Source organism: Parus major, chromosome 7, assembly GCF_001522545.3.
Source record: "Parus major isolate Abel chromosome 7, Parus_major1.1, whole genome shotgun sequence".
Taxonomy (NCBI): Eukaryota; Metazoa; Chordata; class Aves; order Passeriformes; family Paridae; genus Parus; species Parus major.
Window position 1 is genome coordinate 28,524,151 of NC_031776.1, and position 19,933 is coordinate 28,544,083.

The 19,933-nt window shown below is 42.8% G+C and overlaps 1 protein-coding gene across 1 annotated transcript in view; it reads right to left on the reverse strand.

Moving 5' to 3' along the window:
- The window catches only part of OSBPL11 (oxysterol binding protein like 11), a 38,835-nt gene extending 29,744 nt beyond the window's left edge, over positions 1-9,091 (reverse strand). The window contains exon 1 of the mRNA XM_015634868.3: positions 8,937-9,091. Coding sequence (XP_015490354.1) covers positions 8,937-9,076 — 140 coding nt within the window. The 5' untranslated portion in view covers positions 9,077-9,091. The remainder of the gene's footprint in view (positions 1-8,936) is intronic.
- Between the last annotated feature and the right edge of the window lie 10,842 nt (positions 9,092-19,933).

Consider the following 19,933-nt stretch of genomic DNA (forward strand, 5'->3'; position numbering starts at 1 on the left):
CACATAATGACTATAAAACTGATTATTTAGCTACTTTATAATTTACAGAGCTCTCTAAGTCTCACAATACATCTGCCTAGAAAAAATTGCAGTGACATTCAGCTCAGCAATTTGTCTCACACACAGGTGAACACCTCAAGTCAGCAAGAACTCCACTCATGGACAATTTATTTGTGGATTTGCGTCAGCAGAACAGAACTGAAGCTGCACCCAAGAGTCAGTAGCCAACCCAGCAGATTTTGCTGCAATGGTATCAGTGGAAAACAAACTATAGATTTAGCCAGCACCATTTTAGAGCTGAAGCATACAAAAAACAAGGACTCCAAAAAGTCTGAGCTCTCCCCTTAATGCCTCTGGAGAGGTTGCCTGCAGCTTTGCTACCATTTATGTTACCAGTTTACATCAGCACACCATAATGCACAGTTTCGCACATCACAATTAACAAAACCCAAACCTCTCTCAAAATCTAGTTTCAGAACGCTCAAGCAGTCAAATTAAAGCTGCTCTGCCCAATGATCAGTACTGATATAACATATACAAAGCAAACACTGATGGACCAGCATCTTTGCAGTTTTGGACAATCTGCTGTCTATGACACCTGGGAAAGCAGTGGATGCAGGTAAGCACTATCCACAGAGACTGGTGAAGCAAACCTCTGTATTGTTCAGTTATTCTTTGGCACAATTCAACATGGTTCAGCTTACTACAAGTTCCATCCCAAGGTATTCTTCTCTCCTTCTAGTCTAGTAGCTCTTATCCTACCAGAAATATGCAGCTATGCCCTTGCAGTTTTTGAGATCTGAGTATTTATGGTTATATTTTTTAAATATTATATTAACAATTACACATTGCCCATTCTGGACTCTGCAGAAATAAAACATTGAAACTGAAGGTAAATGCATTGACCAGCTACCTCAGATGAGCCTCTTCCTTTGTAATTATTTTTGAAATATTATTTGCAACATTTCAGGTTAAATACTGAGGATGATAATTACTATCACTTTTCAACTAAGTAAGAATACACTTAAATAGGCTATTGTCAATTGATGTTATCTAAATATTCATAAATACATGCAAAAGTCTGTGTGGACCAGCAGACTTAAGAAGCAATAGCCAGTAGTTTAAAGTCTAGCTGGCAAACAATTAGAAGTGGTGCAATTCAGCAGCCCTGAACAACATCATCTAACTTTGAAGCTTTGAGCAGGAAGCTGAGCAGGAGGATTAGAGATTTCCCAGAAGCCTATCTCAACCCAAATTATTCTATAAATCTTGAACACAGAGAAATTAAGCAAAAATACTTTGACATTACAATTGAGGTATAAGACACCAGGAAGATTTAAACTCTAAATAAGAAAGCACACACATTAACCACCTATGACTATGACCATATATAAAGAGAGCAAGGCTACTTTTTTGTTTGGTGCTTTAAGGGACCAGTGATTCCCAGACAAGGAATTATTCAAAAGTGCTCCTTCTCCTCGTGCAATGAGTATGAGGTATTATTCATTTGGCACTCATGCTCTAGTAATGAGTCCCCTCGTGGTTTTCTTGTGCTTGCTATGGACATTTATGAAGGAGTTGTGTACTGAACAGTAAGAGGACAAAAACATTATCTTTCCATTTGGATACTGAGCACAATGAATTTTCTGCCTCTCTAATTTTGCAACAAATGCAGTCCAATTTTTATTATACTTCATTCGTACATTCAAATCATGACTTCTGCTGATTTCAGCTGTAACTGTGACACTGCAAAAGTTTTGCAAAATCAGAGCCAAATGTTCCAAAAACAATCCTCCAAGAAAAAGAGGAACACTGTGATCACCAGGGAAAACCAGTTTGAATAATATATGACTATTACCACAAAGGAAGTCAGAGCCAGGGTCAGAAATCAGCTCCTTTATACAGCATCTGCAGTTCTGTCCAGCAGATCTCTTGTTTTCTAATACATCTCCATGCAATGAAAGTAACCAACTTGCTCAGTGCAAAACAGGCTCTTTGGGAAACTAATTTGACAATACCTAAACATTAACCAATATTTTAAAGACTTACAGACTCCTTGAAAACTCTGGAATTCACAACTGAAAGCAAAAAACAAAAAATGCTTACCCACAGCAAAAAGCTCCAAAGCAGACTGTCAAATACAAGATTGGCAGCTTAAAACACATGAAAGAACAGCATTTCTCCTACCCAACTTCAGCCTGACCTCCCCTCCCATTTCAGCATTGAGCACAGAGAACAGAAAATCTGAAAAGGTACAAGCTTTGAAAGGACCCTAAGAAGAAAGTTGTCTGGCAGCATTGCCAGCAGGCAGCGATCCCCTACAAGAATTCATCAGCACTGGCAGGTGATCAGAGGGCACGTCAAGACAAGGTCTGTAAGTAAGGCAAGGCCCACTGCACTTGTGCCTTAATTTTCACAGTAAGATGAGTACAGCACAGGAACCTTCCCAGGACAACATAACAGCAGCAGCTGCTGCTTTCGGCTTCTGCATCAAGCGATGTGATTAGGTCAGGCACATACAGCTTGTTTTTCATCTTCTCTCTGGGGAGAGAATGTGTGTGGCACAGGAGGAAGTTAATGTTGTACTCCAGTTAATTAATCTCTGCTACATAATTACATTAGAAAAGGTGAAATTGAAAAATACTCTTTGAATTTAGTGACAGAAAGACATTTTTAACAGCCATCAACTCCTTCAGAAATCTACTCCATGAACAACACAACTTGATATTCAGACACTACCCAAAAATTGGTGCATCTTCATTTTAGCTTAATTTGAACTTTAAGAGAACGTGCCTCTATGAACATAAGCAACTCCCACATGTGACACCCCTGTCTGTCCAACATGGAGAGGCTCTGAGAACCAAGAGAGGGACAGTGCTCTTGACAGTCACCCACTGAGGAACCACAGGGCTGGAGAAGGAAACCCAGACCTTGTCACCTGGCTCAGGAACTGGGCTCACATTCCCTACCAGAACATCAGTCAACATGTAGCTCCTGTTTAAATTACCCAAACCTGTTTCCCCAACTCTATCCACTCACTACCCCTCATAGGAAGATTTACTTCTCTTAATTTATGACACATCTGCTCCAACACCAATTTTCCAAGTTTAAATACATGTGTGAACATGAAGGGCTCACCTGACTTTTGAGAAGTGCCTGGGGCTTTAGCAACTGTAAAATCACTTTGGTAAAAGATGACCTTAATATTTTAATAATATAGAATGCGTCCTGAGATGGATGTAACTGGCTGATCATTTTAAATATGAGCTTCTTGTCTATTCTAATGAGCAAATTATGTGAGGTGCAGAATTTCTAAATTAGTGGTAGGAGCATGATATACTCTTCAAACAAAAAGTCAAATGAGGATAGAGAAATTCAGGCACCAGGTTTTTCAGCCAGTTCCCTCCAGCATATCAAGCAAATGTGACAACACTCCTGATCTGATTTTTAGTAATAAAAAGGAACATATAAAATTACAGAAATAAATTCTGAGTTTCACAGCAACCGCTAGAGAAAAATCATCTGTTCAGCACTCCAAATCACACCTCAAAAGACCAGCAACAAGTCGGAAAATGAGCAGCATGGGCTTTCTGAAGGTCCCACAGTGCTGAGGTATCTCCACTCATCTCCAGAAACAGAAGCAAGGAAGGCCAGGACTCACTTTGACACAGGCTTGGCATCAGAGCCACCAGCCAATCCAGACAATGCCAATCCCCAGCTCCCCTGGGAGCTGGCCCCTCAGTGTGACAGTGCCAGCAGGTTCTTACAACAGCAGGATACTGAGGAAGTGAGGTGATCTGCAAGAGCAGAGGAAAATCAAAACAGGAGTAGCCCTTGCCAGACCTCCCACCTGGGAGTGACACCATAAAATTATAGCTTCTCCCTCCCTCTGCAGCTGTGCACCACAAAGAAGGGAGTTACACTTATTGATTCCAGAAAATATACATGAATTCCAGCTAGAATCCCAAAGAATTTTGTTTCAAGCAATGCAAAAAGAAAATCCAGAACAAGGGAGGTGGGTAATGGAAAGGAGGCACTAGAAGTACCAGTGTTAGAGAGAACTGTCCTAGGATGACACTAACATTTACATGAAGGCTTGGGACATTTCTCCTACTTAGCAAGCAACAGAGTGTAGCTTAAATTCTGGCCTACACTGAGGAGCCAGTTGATTAGGTCAGCTCACACAACCCTACTGCAGCCTAAGCAAGGATTTCCCAGACAAGAACAGAAGACCAGCAAGGGAGAGGTCAGCAAATGTTGTTGAACACTGAGCTGCCATCACCTCCTGTACCTGTTCATACCAAGCTGGTCCAGCTTTAAAGACCAAACAGATGAAATTTATCCTCCCAAGATCAAACACTTCTTGGAATGTGACCAGAAACAGAGAAACGAGGAACACTCAGTACATCTTGCAACTAAGAGTGACATTGGGACACCCACAACACAAGGACAGTATTGTATCAGTTTCAAGACACTTCCTTTTACTACTACTAATTAGATCATCACTAATTACTACTGTCATTAGATGGTGCAAGATAGCACAAATGAAAATCAAGAGCTTCCACAGCTTAGCTCAGTTTCACATGCTTTGCTTCTACGTGTTTGAAGTGCAAAGCATTGTTAGTCATCCTCAGCGTCAACTGGGATCAAACTTAGAAACGAGCATTGCCTTTAAAACACATTTCCTACTGGATGATTTTATGAAAAAGTGTTCATGATGATCTCAAAATGCAGAATTGAAATATATTCACTTGTTCCAGTTACCAGTTCTCCTGGTACATTGTCACATGCTGGCCTGCTCAAACACAGAAGACTGAATTAAGGTCAGTAACTGTTTACTCCCCTTTTTTAGTATTTATGAAGATGTTTGCATGGTATCAACTGGAAAAGCTCTAAAACCCACTAAAGAAGACTGGTAACCATTTCACTTGTATAAAATTTGTTATCCATTTGCATTCAATACCAAAAAACATTTAGTGTGACCCTTTGGCAAGTCTCTCTCTGCTCTTCTTAGCCTCCTACTCCAGCCCAAAGCCACATGGAGTAATTCTACAAGAGAATCTGTCTTAATAAGCTAATTAATGACAAGCAGAAGCCACCCACCATGAGGATCTCCCTTACTGGCCATTGTCACACCCAGCAAAAAAAAATATATGTAATAATAAATAAATATATATACATATATATATATATACGATCAGTCTAGGAAGTTTACTCCCTGAAGCTAATTTTATCTAAATGGTTTTCTCTACTAACTGACAACTGTGAATAACCCTGCAGCACTCAGGTAAACTCTCAGGAAAAACTAACAAAAGGTAACTCACTTCCTTAAACAAAGAGCAAAAGACACAATCTGCAGCATTTTATAACTATACATGGCTAAATCTGTAGTGAACAGATGCTAAAACCACTTGAGAAATAATGAACAAAGGCAGCTATCTACAAAAATACAAGCAGAAGTGAAAAAGCAAATAGGTTTTGAAATATAACTTGTAAGCTTCAAAATCAGCAGTCATTTGGGAAATACATGAACATTTTACCTGTATTTCTAATGACGGGGGAAGAAATGCTGGGGATACTTTTATTAGCAGAATTGATCTGCATATTTGAGAGCAGAACCACTAAATAAACCATCAGAGGACAGCACATTAGCACGTATCCAAGTGGGAAAGACAATCTTGTTTCTCTAGTCAACCACAGTGCTTTGAACATTTCATTTTGTAGATAAATAAGAACCAGTGATTGGCACTCACTTCTCCCAAAATTATCTGAAAGCCCCTCAAGCCAAGCTGGCAGGACTTGTTACACTTCTCTGGCATGTTCTGATCAGCTCTCCATTCAGCTCATAGACAGAGATTCTGCTTTCTGGTTGTGAAATTTTTATGTTATTTGAATGACTACAAATCACATGTCACAGAAGTACCAGCCCAACCTGTCTCCTTTCTCTCACTGCTTTGAAAGCACTCTTGTTCATTTAATCCAGAGCAAAGCAAAAACCAAATGAAGATGGTCATAAGGTAAGGCAGAATTGCTGAGTGCAAGTAAGTCTTTCTATGGATGAGAAACAGCTTGGTTACTGCTAAAAATAAAGAAAATATTATAATCTTAAACCACTTTATCAAGTCATCTTTTAATAATCTGAAGTTATTGATGCCTTACATCCTGGTAATTGTTTCTCTAAATGAAGACAGGGTTAAAGAACTCAGTGTGCAGCGCAGCCTCTTAGGCTCTCTCTGCATGTTAACTCTCAGGCTGTTCCTGACCCAGTGAGGAAAATGAAGCCAATGGTTGGTCATTCTCAGACACACTCTGACCTGATCATATATTCACAAGAAAATGAGATTTCCTGTCAGATGGCTAGAAGAGCAGTTTCTCAAGAACTCTTAACTTCTAATAAGTAAAATAATAGTAATTAAAAAAATAATCATTTTTCTATCCTCAGAAGAAACCAAACCCTTACAAATTCCAGAAGAGACACTGCTTTACTGGCTGCCTAAACTCACCAATTCACAGGCCTCAAGCAGGAGGTTTGACAGGACACTCAGCTTTATCTCCACATCATCTGAAGTATCTGGCAGTCTCTGGTTGTCTCTTCTCCACTACAAGAAATATATGATCTAACTCTATCACAGCTGTTTAAAAATCTCCCTATTATTCCCCTACAGAAATATAAAGTCAGACTTCCTGCTTCATTTTTTATTTTCTAGATACTTAATTTGTGCCAAGTATGTGTGAACTTGCACCTCTTTGAGAGATTCAGTTTTTATTATTTCAGGTTCCAGCAGTCCTCAAAGTTTATTTTTTATCCATGGTCTTAATTCCCCACTTGGAGCATTTGAGTATCAAGTACCTGTTGTCCCACTGTCTGACAACTCTGCTATAGATGTTTTGAGCAGTTGCTTCACCAAACAGTGAGCTAAACTTCTACACCAGATGTGGTCTACTGAGAGCAAGTACCTCAGTACCCTACTCCTGTCAATCTGTGAGACCACACATTGCTCAAACTCTGTGTTATGAAAGCTAAATATCAAACTTTCATCAAAATTTCCCAGAAAATCTGTTTCTAAAACCCGTATGTTAGACACTGATTTATCATTGGGGAATTTGTCTTACGTCAAATACATTTTAGCATAGAAGTAATTCATAAAGTGAAAACTAAGCTGGAGCATCTCATTCAGGAGGGCTTTCTAGGGAGACAGAGGGGAAAGGTGATATTTTAAGGGTAATTAGATATAGAGACAAATGTAGGAGTAAATAATTGATTCCAAACACAGCAGAGATTAACAGTGAGGTATCTGAAGTGTCCTCGATAATAGAATTAGTACACTAAATTTCTCCAAATGATCTAGAATTAAAAAAAAAAAAAATTGCACAGAAGTTTTAGAGCAAATTAAACAAGATATTGATAGCTACAAGGAAAAGGACAGCTCCCGCTTTGAGCTGTCATGCCACCAAAATGGCTAACACTCAGGGTAAGTCATTTGTCATACAAGCCATAGCACTGAAAGAAGAAACAAAACAATTGGATGAATAATTTTAAAAAGTGGAATTTCACTGTATAGCGCTGACGACCAGTGACCACCACCACCAACACAGTATATCTAAAAAGACATCCGGGCAAATCAGGCATCTCATCCCTTCACTTCCACATAAAAATATAAAACATTTCCATTTTGATTGCATAAACTAACTCTTGTGTTTCACAGTGAAACAGGGATAGTAAGTTACAGTAATAGCAATTTCCATTAGAAAATTCAGTTCTACTTGAACCCAGAGTTTAAAATCAACTGGAAACAGTGGTTGAAACAGCCAATAGCTACATCTGACAATTAGCTTTTCCCGACTTAACAGCCTGCAATAGTCACCCTGAAATCACCACTTCTCCTTCCGGCACTAGTCACCAGAAAAGTGAAATACTCATGACCCAGATTCTCAGCGATGACCGCGCTGTTCACTCCCTATTAAACGCACCAGGGCGCTCGGTGCCTGCACATCCCGGGCCTGGGTGCTCGTGTCCCGGGGTCATCCCCTGTCCCTCCGCCCGTCTGTAGCACGCTCCGGCTCTGTGGGAAACAGCAAGCCAGTCCATCTGGGCTGCCAGATGACGGCTCTGGAGAGTCTCCATTTGAAGGAGAAGTGTGCAAACTTCACAGAACAGCAGCATTTTCAACAGCAACATGGCAGAACTCCAGCCAAGGAGGAGAGACCCGGGAGCAGGGATTCGGAAATCTCTCCAGTGATGCTGTAGAGCCCGCTACCAGCGTGTGAGTGGGAATGTGTTCAAACAGAAAGCACAGCAGAAGAAAAGCATATGGAAACCCTCAAGTCTCCCGAACACACAGACAAATAATTCAAACTAATGCCGTGTGCTCAGCTCCTCCGGCTGTTTCTGCTCCCCTCCGCTGACTTAATGAACCTCAGGAATCACCGCGGTTTATGCTAAGCACAGCCGTTGTTAAAACAAGTTAGATAAGACTGAAACTCCGTGCGCACTCAGTTTTGCTACCAGCAACTACGAGAAAGCATCAATAAAAAAAATTAATGACTGCCACTAAGTTCTTTAGATAGATCTAAAACTCGTCACAAAGTTTGTTTGGTTGTTTTTTGGGTTTTTGGTGGTTTTTTTTGGAAAGGCTGGAAAGCGCCTCCACCAACTTTAAACAGGTCTCCACGTTCCGCGAGGGGAAAAGAGGATCTGAAAGGCAGGAGCAAAGGCACATCATTCCCGGCAGCTTTGTGCTGATGGAGAACGGGAGCCGCCCGCCCGCGGGCACCACAGGGACGGTGGGCACAGGGGCAGAGGGAGCCGTGTCCCCCGTGCCGCACCCCGGCGATGCCGCCGGGCTTCCAGCGCTGCTGCAGCCGGGGCAGCCACGGCGCCCGCCCGCGCTGGGGCAGCTCCGGGCCCGCCACCCCTCACCGCGCCTCACGCCCACCTGTACTGCCAGCCCTTGTTGCCGCCGCGGCCGCCGCCGCTCCTGCTGCCGCCGCTCTGCCCCGCCGCCGCCGGCAGCGGCTCCGTCTTGCCCTCGCCCTCTGGCCCCTTCATGGCCGCCGCCGGGTCCGCGCCCTGCATGGCGCCGCGGCTCCCGCCCCTCAGCGGCGCCCCCGGCCCCGGCGCACGGAGCGAGCCCGCCCCATGCGGGCTGCGATGGCGGCGGCCGCCGGCACCCCCGCGCCCCGCTCAGCTGGGCCGGGCTGGCCGCGCTGGGCTGGCCGGGCTCCCGCACGGCCGCGCCGGGATGGGCGATCCCGCCCTCCCGTTCCCTCACCCGGCCCGGCCCCACCGCCCCTTCCGGGTCAGCGCCGCCGCCATCTTTAGTGCGGGCAGCGCTCGCAAACCCTCGGAATCGCCCGAAACTCGCGGGTCGCGTGAAAAAGGGGAGATTTCCTCAAAACCTTAATAATTGATTTGGCTGTCTGCGCTCTGGGAGGACTCGCGTTAGCAGGTTACGGAATAACAATAAAATTGTGGCAATTAAGGGTCGAGGATTGCCGGTGGTAGTATCTGAGCGCAAAAGCGTGTACAAAGCAATACAGGAATTCAAAGTGACATACGAACAAGCTGTAATCCCAAACAAAAGTTAGGTCGAGATGATCACTGAGTGCTTACATAGTAACTTGTTGCCCTATAGGCGTCCCTGAGGGGAGAAGGCAGATCCACCCACCGCTGACCCCAGAAGTTAGAGTGGAGTCTTCCCTAACTTGTTTCCATTCCATAGCTTATATACTTCCATATTATTTTATTTATATTCCTACCTTATATAACTTTTTCACTGTGTCTTCACTATCAGGTGAAACTTGGGTGTCTTTAGTCATACATCTCAGTGAGGGGTGCTTATACCTTTGGGTGAGGATCATGATAGAAGCATCATAACCTTTGGATGGAGATATGTTTCAGTCCAAGGAGAGTGATTTTGCCACGGATGCTGATTCAACAGTGGGATATCTTCCTTTATCTCACTTGGTTTTCAGCTGCTGTGTGGATTATCAGCTAGAAAATACCACCGAGTTCCCTCCTCTGCAAGGGTTTTGCCAGAGCCTGGCTGCAGCGTCTCCACTCCCCTCCAGCCTTTTGTTTAGTCCTCCTTAGATTGTGTGTGGGAGGTCGGGGATGCTCACCGCATCCCATCCAGGGAGTAGCAACCATACTTTCCACTATGATTTCCATACAGTTATCTTCTTACCTCCAGTCATCTTCCCACACAAGGGCTACAGGAATTCTCCTGCAAAATAAGAGCGGGCTGAGAGGAGTGAGGGATCCAAGCTGTGGCATACACAAGAAGGGATGTGACAGCTGGAATCTTGCTTGAGACCCACAGAGCAGGGTCAAACCCAGCACTTCACGCACTGAGCAATGCCATGACATGGCCTTGAGAGGAAACACGTTTTTTTCCTCCTGTTCTTCCTCCAATTACTGCATTTTTCTTTCATGGAATGCCAGCATATCTAACTGGGAGAGATTGGTCTGTATGTGTGAAATCTTTCAGGCCAGGCATGGCTTTTGGCCAACCACAGCTTCACTGACTGCAGCTGCATTATTTCTTAAAATCAGGGGCAAAAGATCCTCATTCTGACTTTAATCAATCTGCACATGAAGAAGAGGAAGGCAGAACCAGACATGACTGTTGTTAGAGAGGCCAATCCTCATCTCATCCAAATTTCCTCCTCCACTCTCCAGCTCTTATTATACACTTATAATACTGTAAACAGCCGTGTTGCAAAAGATGCTAAAAATTCCCTATGTGAGAATCATACATAGAAGCAAAAATTTAAAGGAAAACATATTTCAGACAAGTAGTTTATTTACTTACAGCACCCCTCTGGTAACAGCTTTTTACCCCATGAAAGCTGCCCTGGCCTTCTTACCTCCTACCAGCATGTTTCCACTTTCCCAGTGACATTCAAAACACCTTTGCCTTTGGCCAGCAAATGATGACAATACATTATGAGCATTGTGTTTTCAATATATATTTATAAACTTTAATCTGGTTCTAAATTACCACATATCCCTCCCTCCCTGCCGAGCACACAAACAGTCTCCTCCAACAGATCAGTGTGCACTGCCTGTTGCATCTATGCCTAGAATCTCTCTTAAAGGGACAGGAGATACTACCAGTGCACAGACACAAAATTCACCACTTCTACCTTTACAGGAGCATGCTTGTCACAGCAGGCAAAAAAAATAAAAGGCTTTTTTCCTGCATTTTTTTTCTAGGAACCTACAGGTGAGCAGACCAGCAGAGTAACATGTCAAAGAAAATTTTGGCCAGAACTGCACTCTTGCTCTCCAAACACACTGCATCCTTCTCTGCCAATCCCTTCAAATTTTAATTGAAAATATGTAATTACATGGCATCTTAATGTATGCCAGTAACCCTGAAATTTTCCCGGGAAAATTTGAAGCAAAAGCAACTCAGGCAGGAGTTCCACTTGTGTGTTTTATTTCCCTTCTGCTCAAGGACACCGAGTCCCAGCAGAGACACAGCTTCACCCGTACCTGACCTTTGTAACGATCACAGGTGGTCAGTACAATGTTCCTCCAGAACATTTCCAACACCCCAGACAGGCCAGCAGTCCTTAGTGCATATTTCTTCAGTACCTCAGTATTTGGTCCCTGAGCATGGTAAACTCATGTTTGCTTCCCCTATGCATTTGCTTTTGTATCTTAACAAAGGTGTTGCATGTGCAATACCAGAGGCTCTCGTAAGATGGCATTGACAAAATGCTGAATAGCACAGAAAGGCTGACAGCTAAACCACATTTGCTAAGAGCTTAACCAGTTTGAGCTGCCTTTTCTCCTTAGTTTAGGATGTTACTAATTACAGCTTGTGCTCAGCTCACTGCTCTCAGTCTCCTTCCCTGGTTACAAGTTAGTGCCTCAGAAGGACCCAGATTTCGCCCTGGCCCTTGGGAGAGCAGCAGAGGGTGAGTCCTGGTGCTCCACAACCAGCCTGAGCTTCACCATTGCCTGGGATTCCTGGGTCTGGAGGAGGAGATGAGGAAGAGCTGCAGATCTGGAGGAGGAACACATGAATAGGATAACAAATGTTTATTGACATTTGTCAAATCAAATCCTTGTAGCCCCAAATATGGATACTAGCTGAAGTAGGTTGTATTTTATCATAGCTCAAGCAAATTTACCACAACTAATCATTCTGTTAATTTCAGGAAACTTCCCAGGATCTGATCAACACTAAAACAACTCTTGTTTATTTCTTTCAAAGTCTATAATCTGGCTATGTATAGAATTGTAGAATGGCCTGTGTTTGAGGCAACCTTAAAGATATCTTATTCCACTCCACTGCCATGGGCAGGGACACCTTCCATTAGATCAGGTTGCTCAAAACTCCATCCAGCCTGGCCTTGGACACTTTCAGGGATGGGGCATCCACAGCTTCTCTGGGCAACCTGTGCCAGTGCCTCACTACTCTCTCAGGCAATAATTTATTTCTACTATCTAATCTAAACCTATTCTCTTTCAGTTTAAACCAAATTAACATGCTTAGCATTTCTTCAGATGATTATTGTGTCTTCAGACCACCTTCAGAGCAAGGTTCAAAGAGTAAAAGCTCTGAATTTCTGCATCATTTTCATCACCTGCATGCTTAAAATGAAAGTGAAATTTATATATATATATATATATATATATATATATATATATATATATATATATATAATGATACAAGGTTTTTATCACTTTCTTATTAGTCTAATTCAGATTTTTTTTTTCCTGGCTGAGTATTTTAGGATGAGAACAAGTTGAACAGTCTTAAATCTGGGTCCACCTCTAGTAGCTGGGCCACAGAAGACAAAATTATTGCTGCTCCTGTCTGCTAAGGGAACTACATCCTCTACAGGCATACGGGGGAATGGCATCAATCCTGGGAAAGGAAAGCCAGCCTGCCTTTACTGCATGAGAAGTGCAACTTTTCATATCGTTGCTGAACTGGGGGAGCTGCCAGGCAATGAGAAAATGACAGAAAAGTAACGTCACTGATAGAGCTTCGTTATCAGCACTTTTTAATTGTACAATTGTTTTTGAGGTTAAATTCTTTCTCAAGGAGACTGATAGTGTATTAATAGCCTGGGAAACAATGTTTCTGGTCTCTTCTGGATAACAGGAAAGAACTTCCTATTCTTACTAAGTATAAACGATACCTACCTACTAAAACTGTAGATTCCACAACACAAGAACAAGTAAGGAAATTTGGATAAAATGAACAGCCTTTCTCCTTCAACATACTGAGCACATGGCTGTATTCTCCCGGCCATAGGTGAAAATATCCAGTAAGGTCAGGTAAATGTAAGACAAACTATTCCACTCACCAGAGTACTTCACATTCTGAATGTAATTTGACAGAATGTCGACATTTTGGAGCTTTAGAGGCATGACTGAGTCCCTGGGTCTCTGGTTTTGCTATTTAACATGTATGAAGCACAGTACTTGCTTCTTGTTTTGAACAGTTATTCATCAGATCTTCTGTAGTCTTAAGGAGTCAAAATCTTTTTTCAATCACTGTCAGTCATTCCCTAATTTCATTGCTCTTCTCTATCAGTCCCTATGTGTCATATCCTGCTGTAATTCAGGTCCAGCTGAAAGCAGCACACTCACACACGACAGCAGCTTACATTACTTACAAAGTAAGTGATTACTTACATCCTTGTCCACAGCCCACTCACATTTGGCTCCATTTTGAGCAGCACACAGTGTGACTTTGCACTGAGTCATGCTCTGGAGTCCAGCATTACCTCAACCCTACACAATCCTGACATGAAAATGGAAAGTGGGGCAGCAGCAAAGGCTCGGTCTGGCTGGAAACTGGGAATGTAATCCCAGTAGTCTCCCCTCTGAGAGACACCCTCTGAGGAAAGGACTGTGCCCTGAGAACTCAGTGAAGAACAGGACTGAAGGACCTTGCAGCTGCCTCTGGAGAGGCTTCTTTGGAGTTGTTGCCTGTGTAAGTTTTCTTTAATGCTTCTGCATGCAGAGCCACATCTTGGAGCTGTCATCCTCATCATGCAGCCAGGGAGCTGCAAAAGCGTCAGAAGCAACACTGCTCTGCAGCCACCACACAAGAACAAAGCCCACGCCACCCCATCCTGCTCCACACCAGCAAATCAGCATGCTCATGTTGTCTTTTATCTTTTAGACCCCAACAGCTGCTGGTTCTGCCCACCACCCAGCCCCACCACCCGGAACCTTCAAAGCACTTACACTGTCCTGGAGGACTTCCACCTCCCCACACAGACTAAAGCTTGTCCCAGAGATGCAGCTCAGCAGAAGCACCAGGAGGTAACTGTGTTATAATCAGAGTTTGAGATGTTTCCACAGTCACACCATTGATGAGCCCCATGTTTCAATCCCCTTTCCTGCCCTTCCATCACTTCTCAGCATGCATGACTCTAATCTGGCCGTGTGATGGAGCTGCTGCTGACAGCTGGATGCGTGTCCTGGGTCTTTTCCAAGTGCCAACCCTCTGCTTGCTCAAGCCACGCAGGGATGCCTCCCTGCCCTTTTCTTTCCAACTTGTGAGCAGAAAGGGAGCTTGGGGTGTTGGCTCACAAGGCCACTGTGGCTGAGTGCAGGCTGTTCTAGCACAAAGGGCAGCAGCTGAACCCTGTCACTTCTGTCTGGTCCTTCTGCACCATGGGAGGATTTGCTTTCTGCCTTGCCTCAACAACCCCTGGGTGACTCCTCTCACTGAGCTCAAGGAGATCTTTTCTGCTACATCACTCATCCCAACAGAGATATTCCCCTACTCAAACTCTTTGTGTGGGGAATTCTGGAATTCAAAAATACACATTTGTCTGCTTAGGGCCTGGTTTCTCCAAGAAATGTAGCCACATGGGAGTTCATCATAAAGGAGTCAACCCTGCATCACTGTGGGACCATCCAAGAGGTTCTGTGCAGGGGAGAGAGTTTGCAGGCTCTGAATGAGCTGGGCTGGGTCACCCTCCATGGGCTTGCTGCTGGGACAGAAGTCCAAAGAATGCATATGTTTTTATCACCCCTCTGGGTCCAGGTGTGCTCAACAGGCACAGAGGGGCATGTGCTGTGGTTCTGGTTGAGTGACTTCCCAGCTTTTTCATCCATCTCATGGCCATCTCCAGACTTTCTCCAGAGACTTTTTCTGCCCCACACTATGGCACAATATGGCACTGCTGCCTTCAGTGGTTCTGCAGCTCACTGTTAGGACTCCTTTCCTTTGCGATTCTCTATATGCTGAAAAACAACTGTGTTTTCATTAATGTGTCATCTAACCTTAAGAGTTGCTGAGTAAGTTCAGCTCTTCAGGCCTTTTTCCCAGATGCTTTTCTGTGCCATTCTTTACTCCTACACACTTTTCCTGCACGGTTTCTATGGCAACGTGTATCTCTCCATCTGCTGTAGATCTCCATTATCATGTTTAGGTGATTGTCATCCCAGTCTCAAGTGCCATTTCCAGGTGTATCATGTTAACATCTTCAGCTTGGAAACCAAGCCAAAGCACTTGGTAATTTTTGTAGGTAAACCTACATAGTCAGTAATTTCACTGCTGTGTTTCCATTTAAGCTCTGTTTGAGGGATACTGATACAGTGCTGTTCTCATCATCAGATCTTCTACCCGCACACTCTAGCTGATTCTGATTTACTTCTTAATTTCCAAATCATATCCTTCCTTTTGTTGCAGCCTGTGCTGCCTACAGAGTGGGTATATTGGGATTCTGGAAAGTCTTTGTTGGTCTGTTGCCTGGGGTTTGATATCTGTTTTATAGAAAATTAAGTTACCAATACTGTTTCTCTTCTGTCAAAGGCATTTTTCAGTTCTGCTATAGTCCTATTTCTTGTCCTGAAAACTTTCTCTGTTGGATTACAGAAAGTCCTGAAGACTACAGATGGTTTACAATTGACCTCTCAGTCTGTTCTGCATGAATTCCTTAAATTGCTTGGAATTATGTTGATTTCTATACAGCTAAAATACAGTCTTGTTTTCTGCTAAGTACCTTGCTGAAGAACTAATTTAAGTGTGAAAAGAAAGTTCTTGCTGTATAGTCTGATCAGAACCTGAAGCAGAAAAAATCAACTAAATTAAATAAGTGGAGTCAAAGCTTCACTGTTGATTTGTTTCCTAGATCCCATGACTGATAAAAATAGGCTGCAAGAAGTCCATGTGGAAGCTGTAAAACTGTAAGTAATTTGGGCTGTCAGCTTTTAGGGATGCAAACTGACACTGTTTATTTGTGCCTAATATCCTGTAAGAGTCTTTTTGAGATATTACATGCTTCATCAGTATAAATGGCCATTATTTACTACCTATAATTAAAAGTAATTAAGCATAACAATTTAGTGTTTATATATGCATTTAAAACCATGCAAATCTTCTGTTTAGGATGTAATTCAGGGAGAGCTTATGCGCAAACATTTTCCAGAGGAAAATGAAGAGGCCCATGATACCTGAGTAATTCCAATACCACTGCAGTCCCCCAGGCCATCTAGTGTAAGGTGAAGGTCAGGCACTGCACTTACATTTTGGGTAAAACTGAAGTGGTAGGTTTTTAATGGTCTTCAGACCTCAACCAGGAGAAAGTTTCTCTGGACACTCACAACAGATGAGGTCCTCTCACATACCAAGGCTGACATTGGGAATCCTTGTTCTAAACTCCAGACCTACCCCAAACTTTACCAATAGATTCACAGGTGAGAAAACTAAATGTGTGAGTCCTGCTGACACCAGCGCACAAGGCTTGGAAAAATATAAAAACAGACCTCAATTTTCAGCTCCTCTTTCCCTAAACTCCAAAGCCTGCATTCCTTAAGATGCCAAGGAGCAAGACTATCTGATCATCACCCAGGGAGTGAAAAATTCATATTCTGCTTTGCTTTCAAGTAGTCACAAGATAGAAGATGTCCATGAATGCTGCTTCTCTCCAAAGAGATCAGACAAAGGCTGAATATTACCAGTAGCTCCAGATGTCTTCATAGGATGTGAGCTGTGATGCAGACTGTGAAGGACATCTCAGGACTATGCAGAAAGTCTAGTGGAAAAAAAGGAGAAGGGAGTGATATGCAGAGAGATCTGTCATTCAAACATCCAAAATCAAAGGTATGACTCAAAGTCAAAACAAACCTGACCTGCACAGTGAAGGGAAACAAGGACATAAAGGTACTGCATGATTGCAAAGGAAATGAAGGAAAGCACTGACCACACTAGCAGCAGGGCAGATTCCTAAAAGCTAAAGGAAGATATTGCTTCAGACTCCATAAGGAAAAAAATGTAACTAACACCAGAGAGCAGAGGCAGCATACTAAAGAGGCTAAAGGGCACGGATATGGAAATTATTGTGTAACACAGCCACAAAACTTGAAGGCTCTTTACCCTTCACTTCTGAACACTGAAAAAAATCCATCAATGACATCTTCAGGCTTTTTAGAGCAAATGTTAGCCATGAGTAACAAATTACATGAATGGAAGCAAAAAATGGGTTAAAGTGTAGATTAGGCACATTATATGTAGACCAGCTCAATGTCTTTCTTTGATTAGATAATGGCATATCAGAACAAAGGAAAAATAATACATCTTATCAACCTGAACTTTGGTAAAGCATTTGATTTGGTATTACCTAGATAATTATTAGTTAAACTTGAGAAGATGAAGATTAACATAAACACTATAAAATGATGAAGGAAAAGAATTGGGAGTGAAAACTGCTGATGGGACTGAGAGCAAAATTATAGGACTGGAGTAGTCAGTAAGTGTAAGTAATTTCATTAGTTAACTTGATGCAAATATTACGAGTAAGCTAATGAAATTTGCTAACAACAAATCTATGAGATATTTTCAATAGAGAGGAAATTCTAAATGGAGAATTATATAATTATCATGCCCTAATAACAGACATGGGAAGAAATGTAACAGCATATAATGCAGAGACATGTACTGAAAAATTGGTAACATTTCTGCTGCAAATTAGAATTTATCCACTGTCAACAACAGAAGAGGAAGAATTGTGTGTAGTGTAGTTACTAGAAAGATAAATGGTGTCTTACATGTAGCAAGCCCTGTATTTTCAGGACAAATAAACAAATAGATACAAAACACTGTGTAAAATTCAGCTGAGATTTTTGGGAATCATTCAGGTAATCAGCATTCAGCAAGCCTGAATTCATCCTGGAGCAGGTACAAAGCGACATCCAGATAATCAGAGGAATAGCCAAGACAGCATGTCTTGCTGAGCTTGGTAAAATGAATGAAGAGATGGGATATGATCTCTCTCTCTGTAAAGACATTTGAGGTTTTAGTCAGGCAGAGAAGGAGAATAAGCATCAGGGGAGAAGAATCATTCACATTTATAGACAGCACTCATGATAAAGCAGATGGGCAGAAGTTGGATATGAAACAGGAAGAAGGCCTCTCACTGTGAGAGGAGTAATGGTCTCAAATAGCTTCTCAGTAGGAGAAGAGGGGGAAAAACCTCTAACAAGTCTTAAAAAGGATACTGAATTTGGCATTTCTCAGTCACTTCTTTTGGGATGTTCAAAGACTGTATTGCCGCCATAGGAAGAGCCACACCTGGTTTAGCAAAATCTACTGTCGCTGCCCTGGCTTTGCTGCACTGATGGTGAGGTTTTTCTGTTTGCAGGGGGAAACAGTTCATCTGTGTAATTTCTGGGTCATATGTATGACCCATTACGTGTGGAAGATCAGGTGAGATTGCGTGGGGGTGGCCTTGAGAGAGTTGTCTTTAGCCTCCCTTTATGGTGACTGAGCTTTTATAACTGTTATGTCCCAATGACTCACTCATCAGAGCTAACTCTCCTGGACTTATGCGAAAAACAAACATGGAGCTTCCATGGGAAAGAGCAGATCCTTCCCATTGCCTGATAAAACAACAGTTGTCAGCACCCGCCAGTGTGTGCTCTGTGGCTCCAGGGCTCTGGAATCTAACAAAGGACCCAGTTCTCGGTGCCTCACACAACACTGCCACTGAGACAGCTTTGGCAAGCAAACCTGATACCTAAAACTGCCTGCAGACCACCTGAAACAAGTGATAGTGAATGCTTCCCTATCCATCTCCATGGAGCAATAAGAACACAAATCCAGAGGAGAGTTCAGCAGCAGCACAAGTTATATACTTCCACAGCCAATTGGTGTCACAGATGGATAAGCTAATGTGTGCACTCATGGTCCCAAGCTGTGTCCCCTGCTCTTCACAAGTGCTGCTGTATCCATCTGCCTGCTCATTCAGTGCCAGTTTATTTGCTCCCACCAAATGGTCATTATAATCGTGATGTGGAGGCCACATAAATCAGTCCAGAGGCCACCTAACTGTTACAGGTTTTCTTTGTAGTTAAAAACTTCCACATTCATTTAGGAAAAAAACACTAGACAGTTTGCAATGCTTTTGTTTATTATACAGACCAGGAACGTATTCTGTGACATACATTAGTTGCAGAAGCCTGTGCTTTAGTGAATATGTCCCCTCCTTGGGGCCTGGGGACTCACCAGTACAGAAGAGCTTGCAACAAGCAGAGAAACAGAGCAAGAAGGATGATGTCTACTCTTCATCACCACTTTAGATCTTCTTCTCAAGGGAAGGTGAGTTAAAGGGAGAAGAGAATGAAGGGACATAGGAAGAAGCAAATCACGGAGAACAAGCAAGATACTGCAAATGTACTTGGAGCCAGAGAAAGGCTCTAGTGCCTTGGCTCTTGACTTTGTTTGCAGGAAATGCAGAATCTCCATCAGGCTTCACATGCCCCAGCTACACCTTCCTTTTCATCAACCTGTCCTGGATATTTTCCCAAAATATTATTTTGCAGGATTTTTCCCTAGTCTTTCTGTTAAGTCCACAAAAAGTCATCACTATCAGGATGCACCAAATAATTGAGCCAATGGAGCTGACAGCAGGCAAGATGAACATATGTGTACCTCCAGAAACACCCACGAGC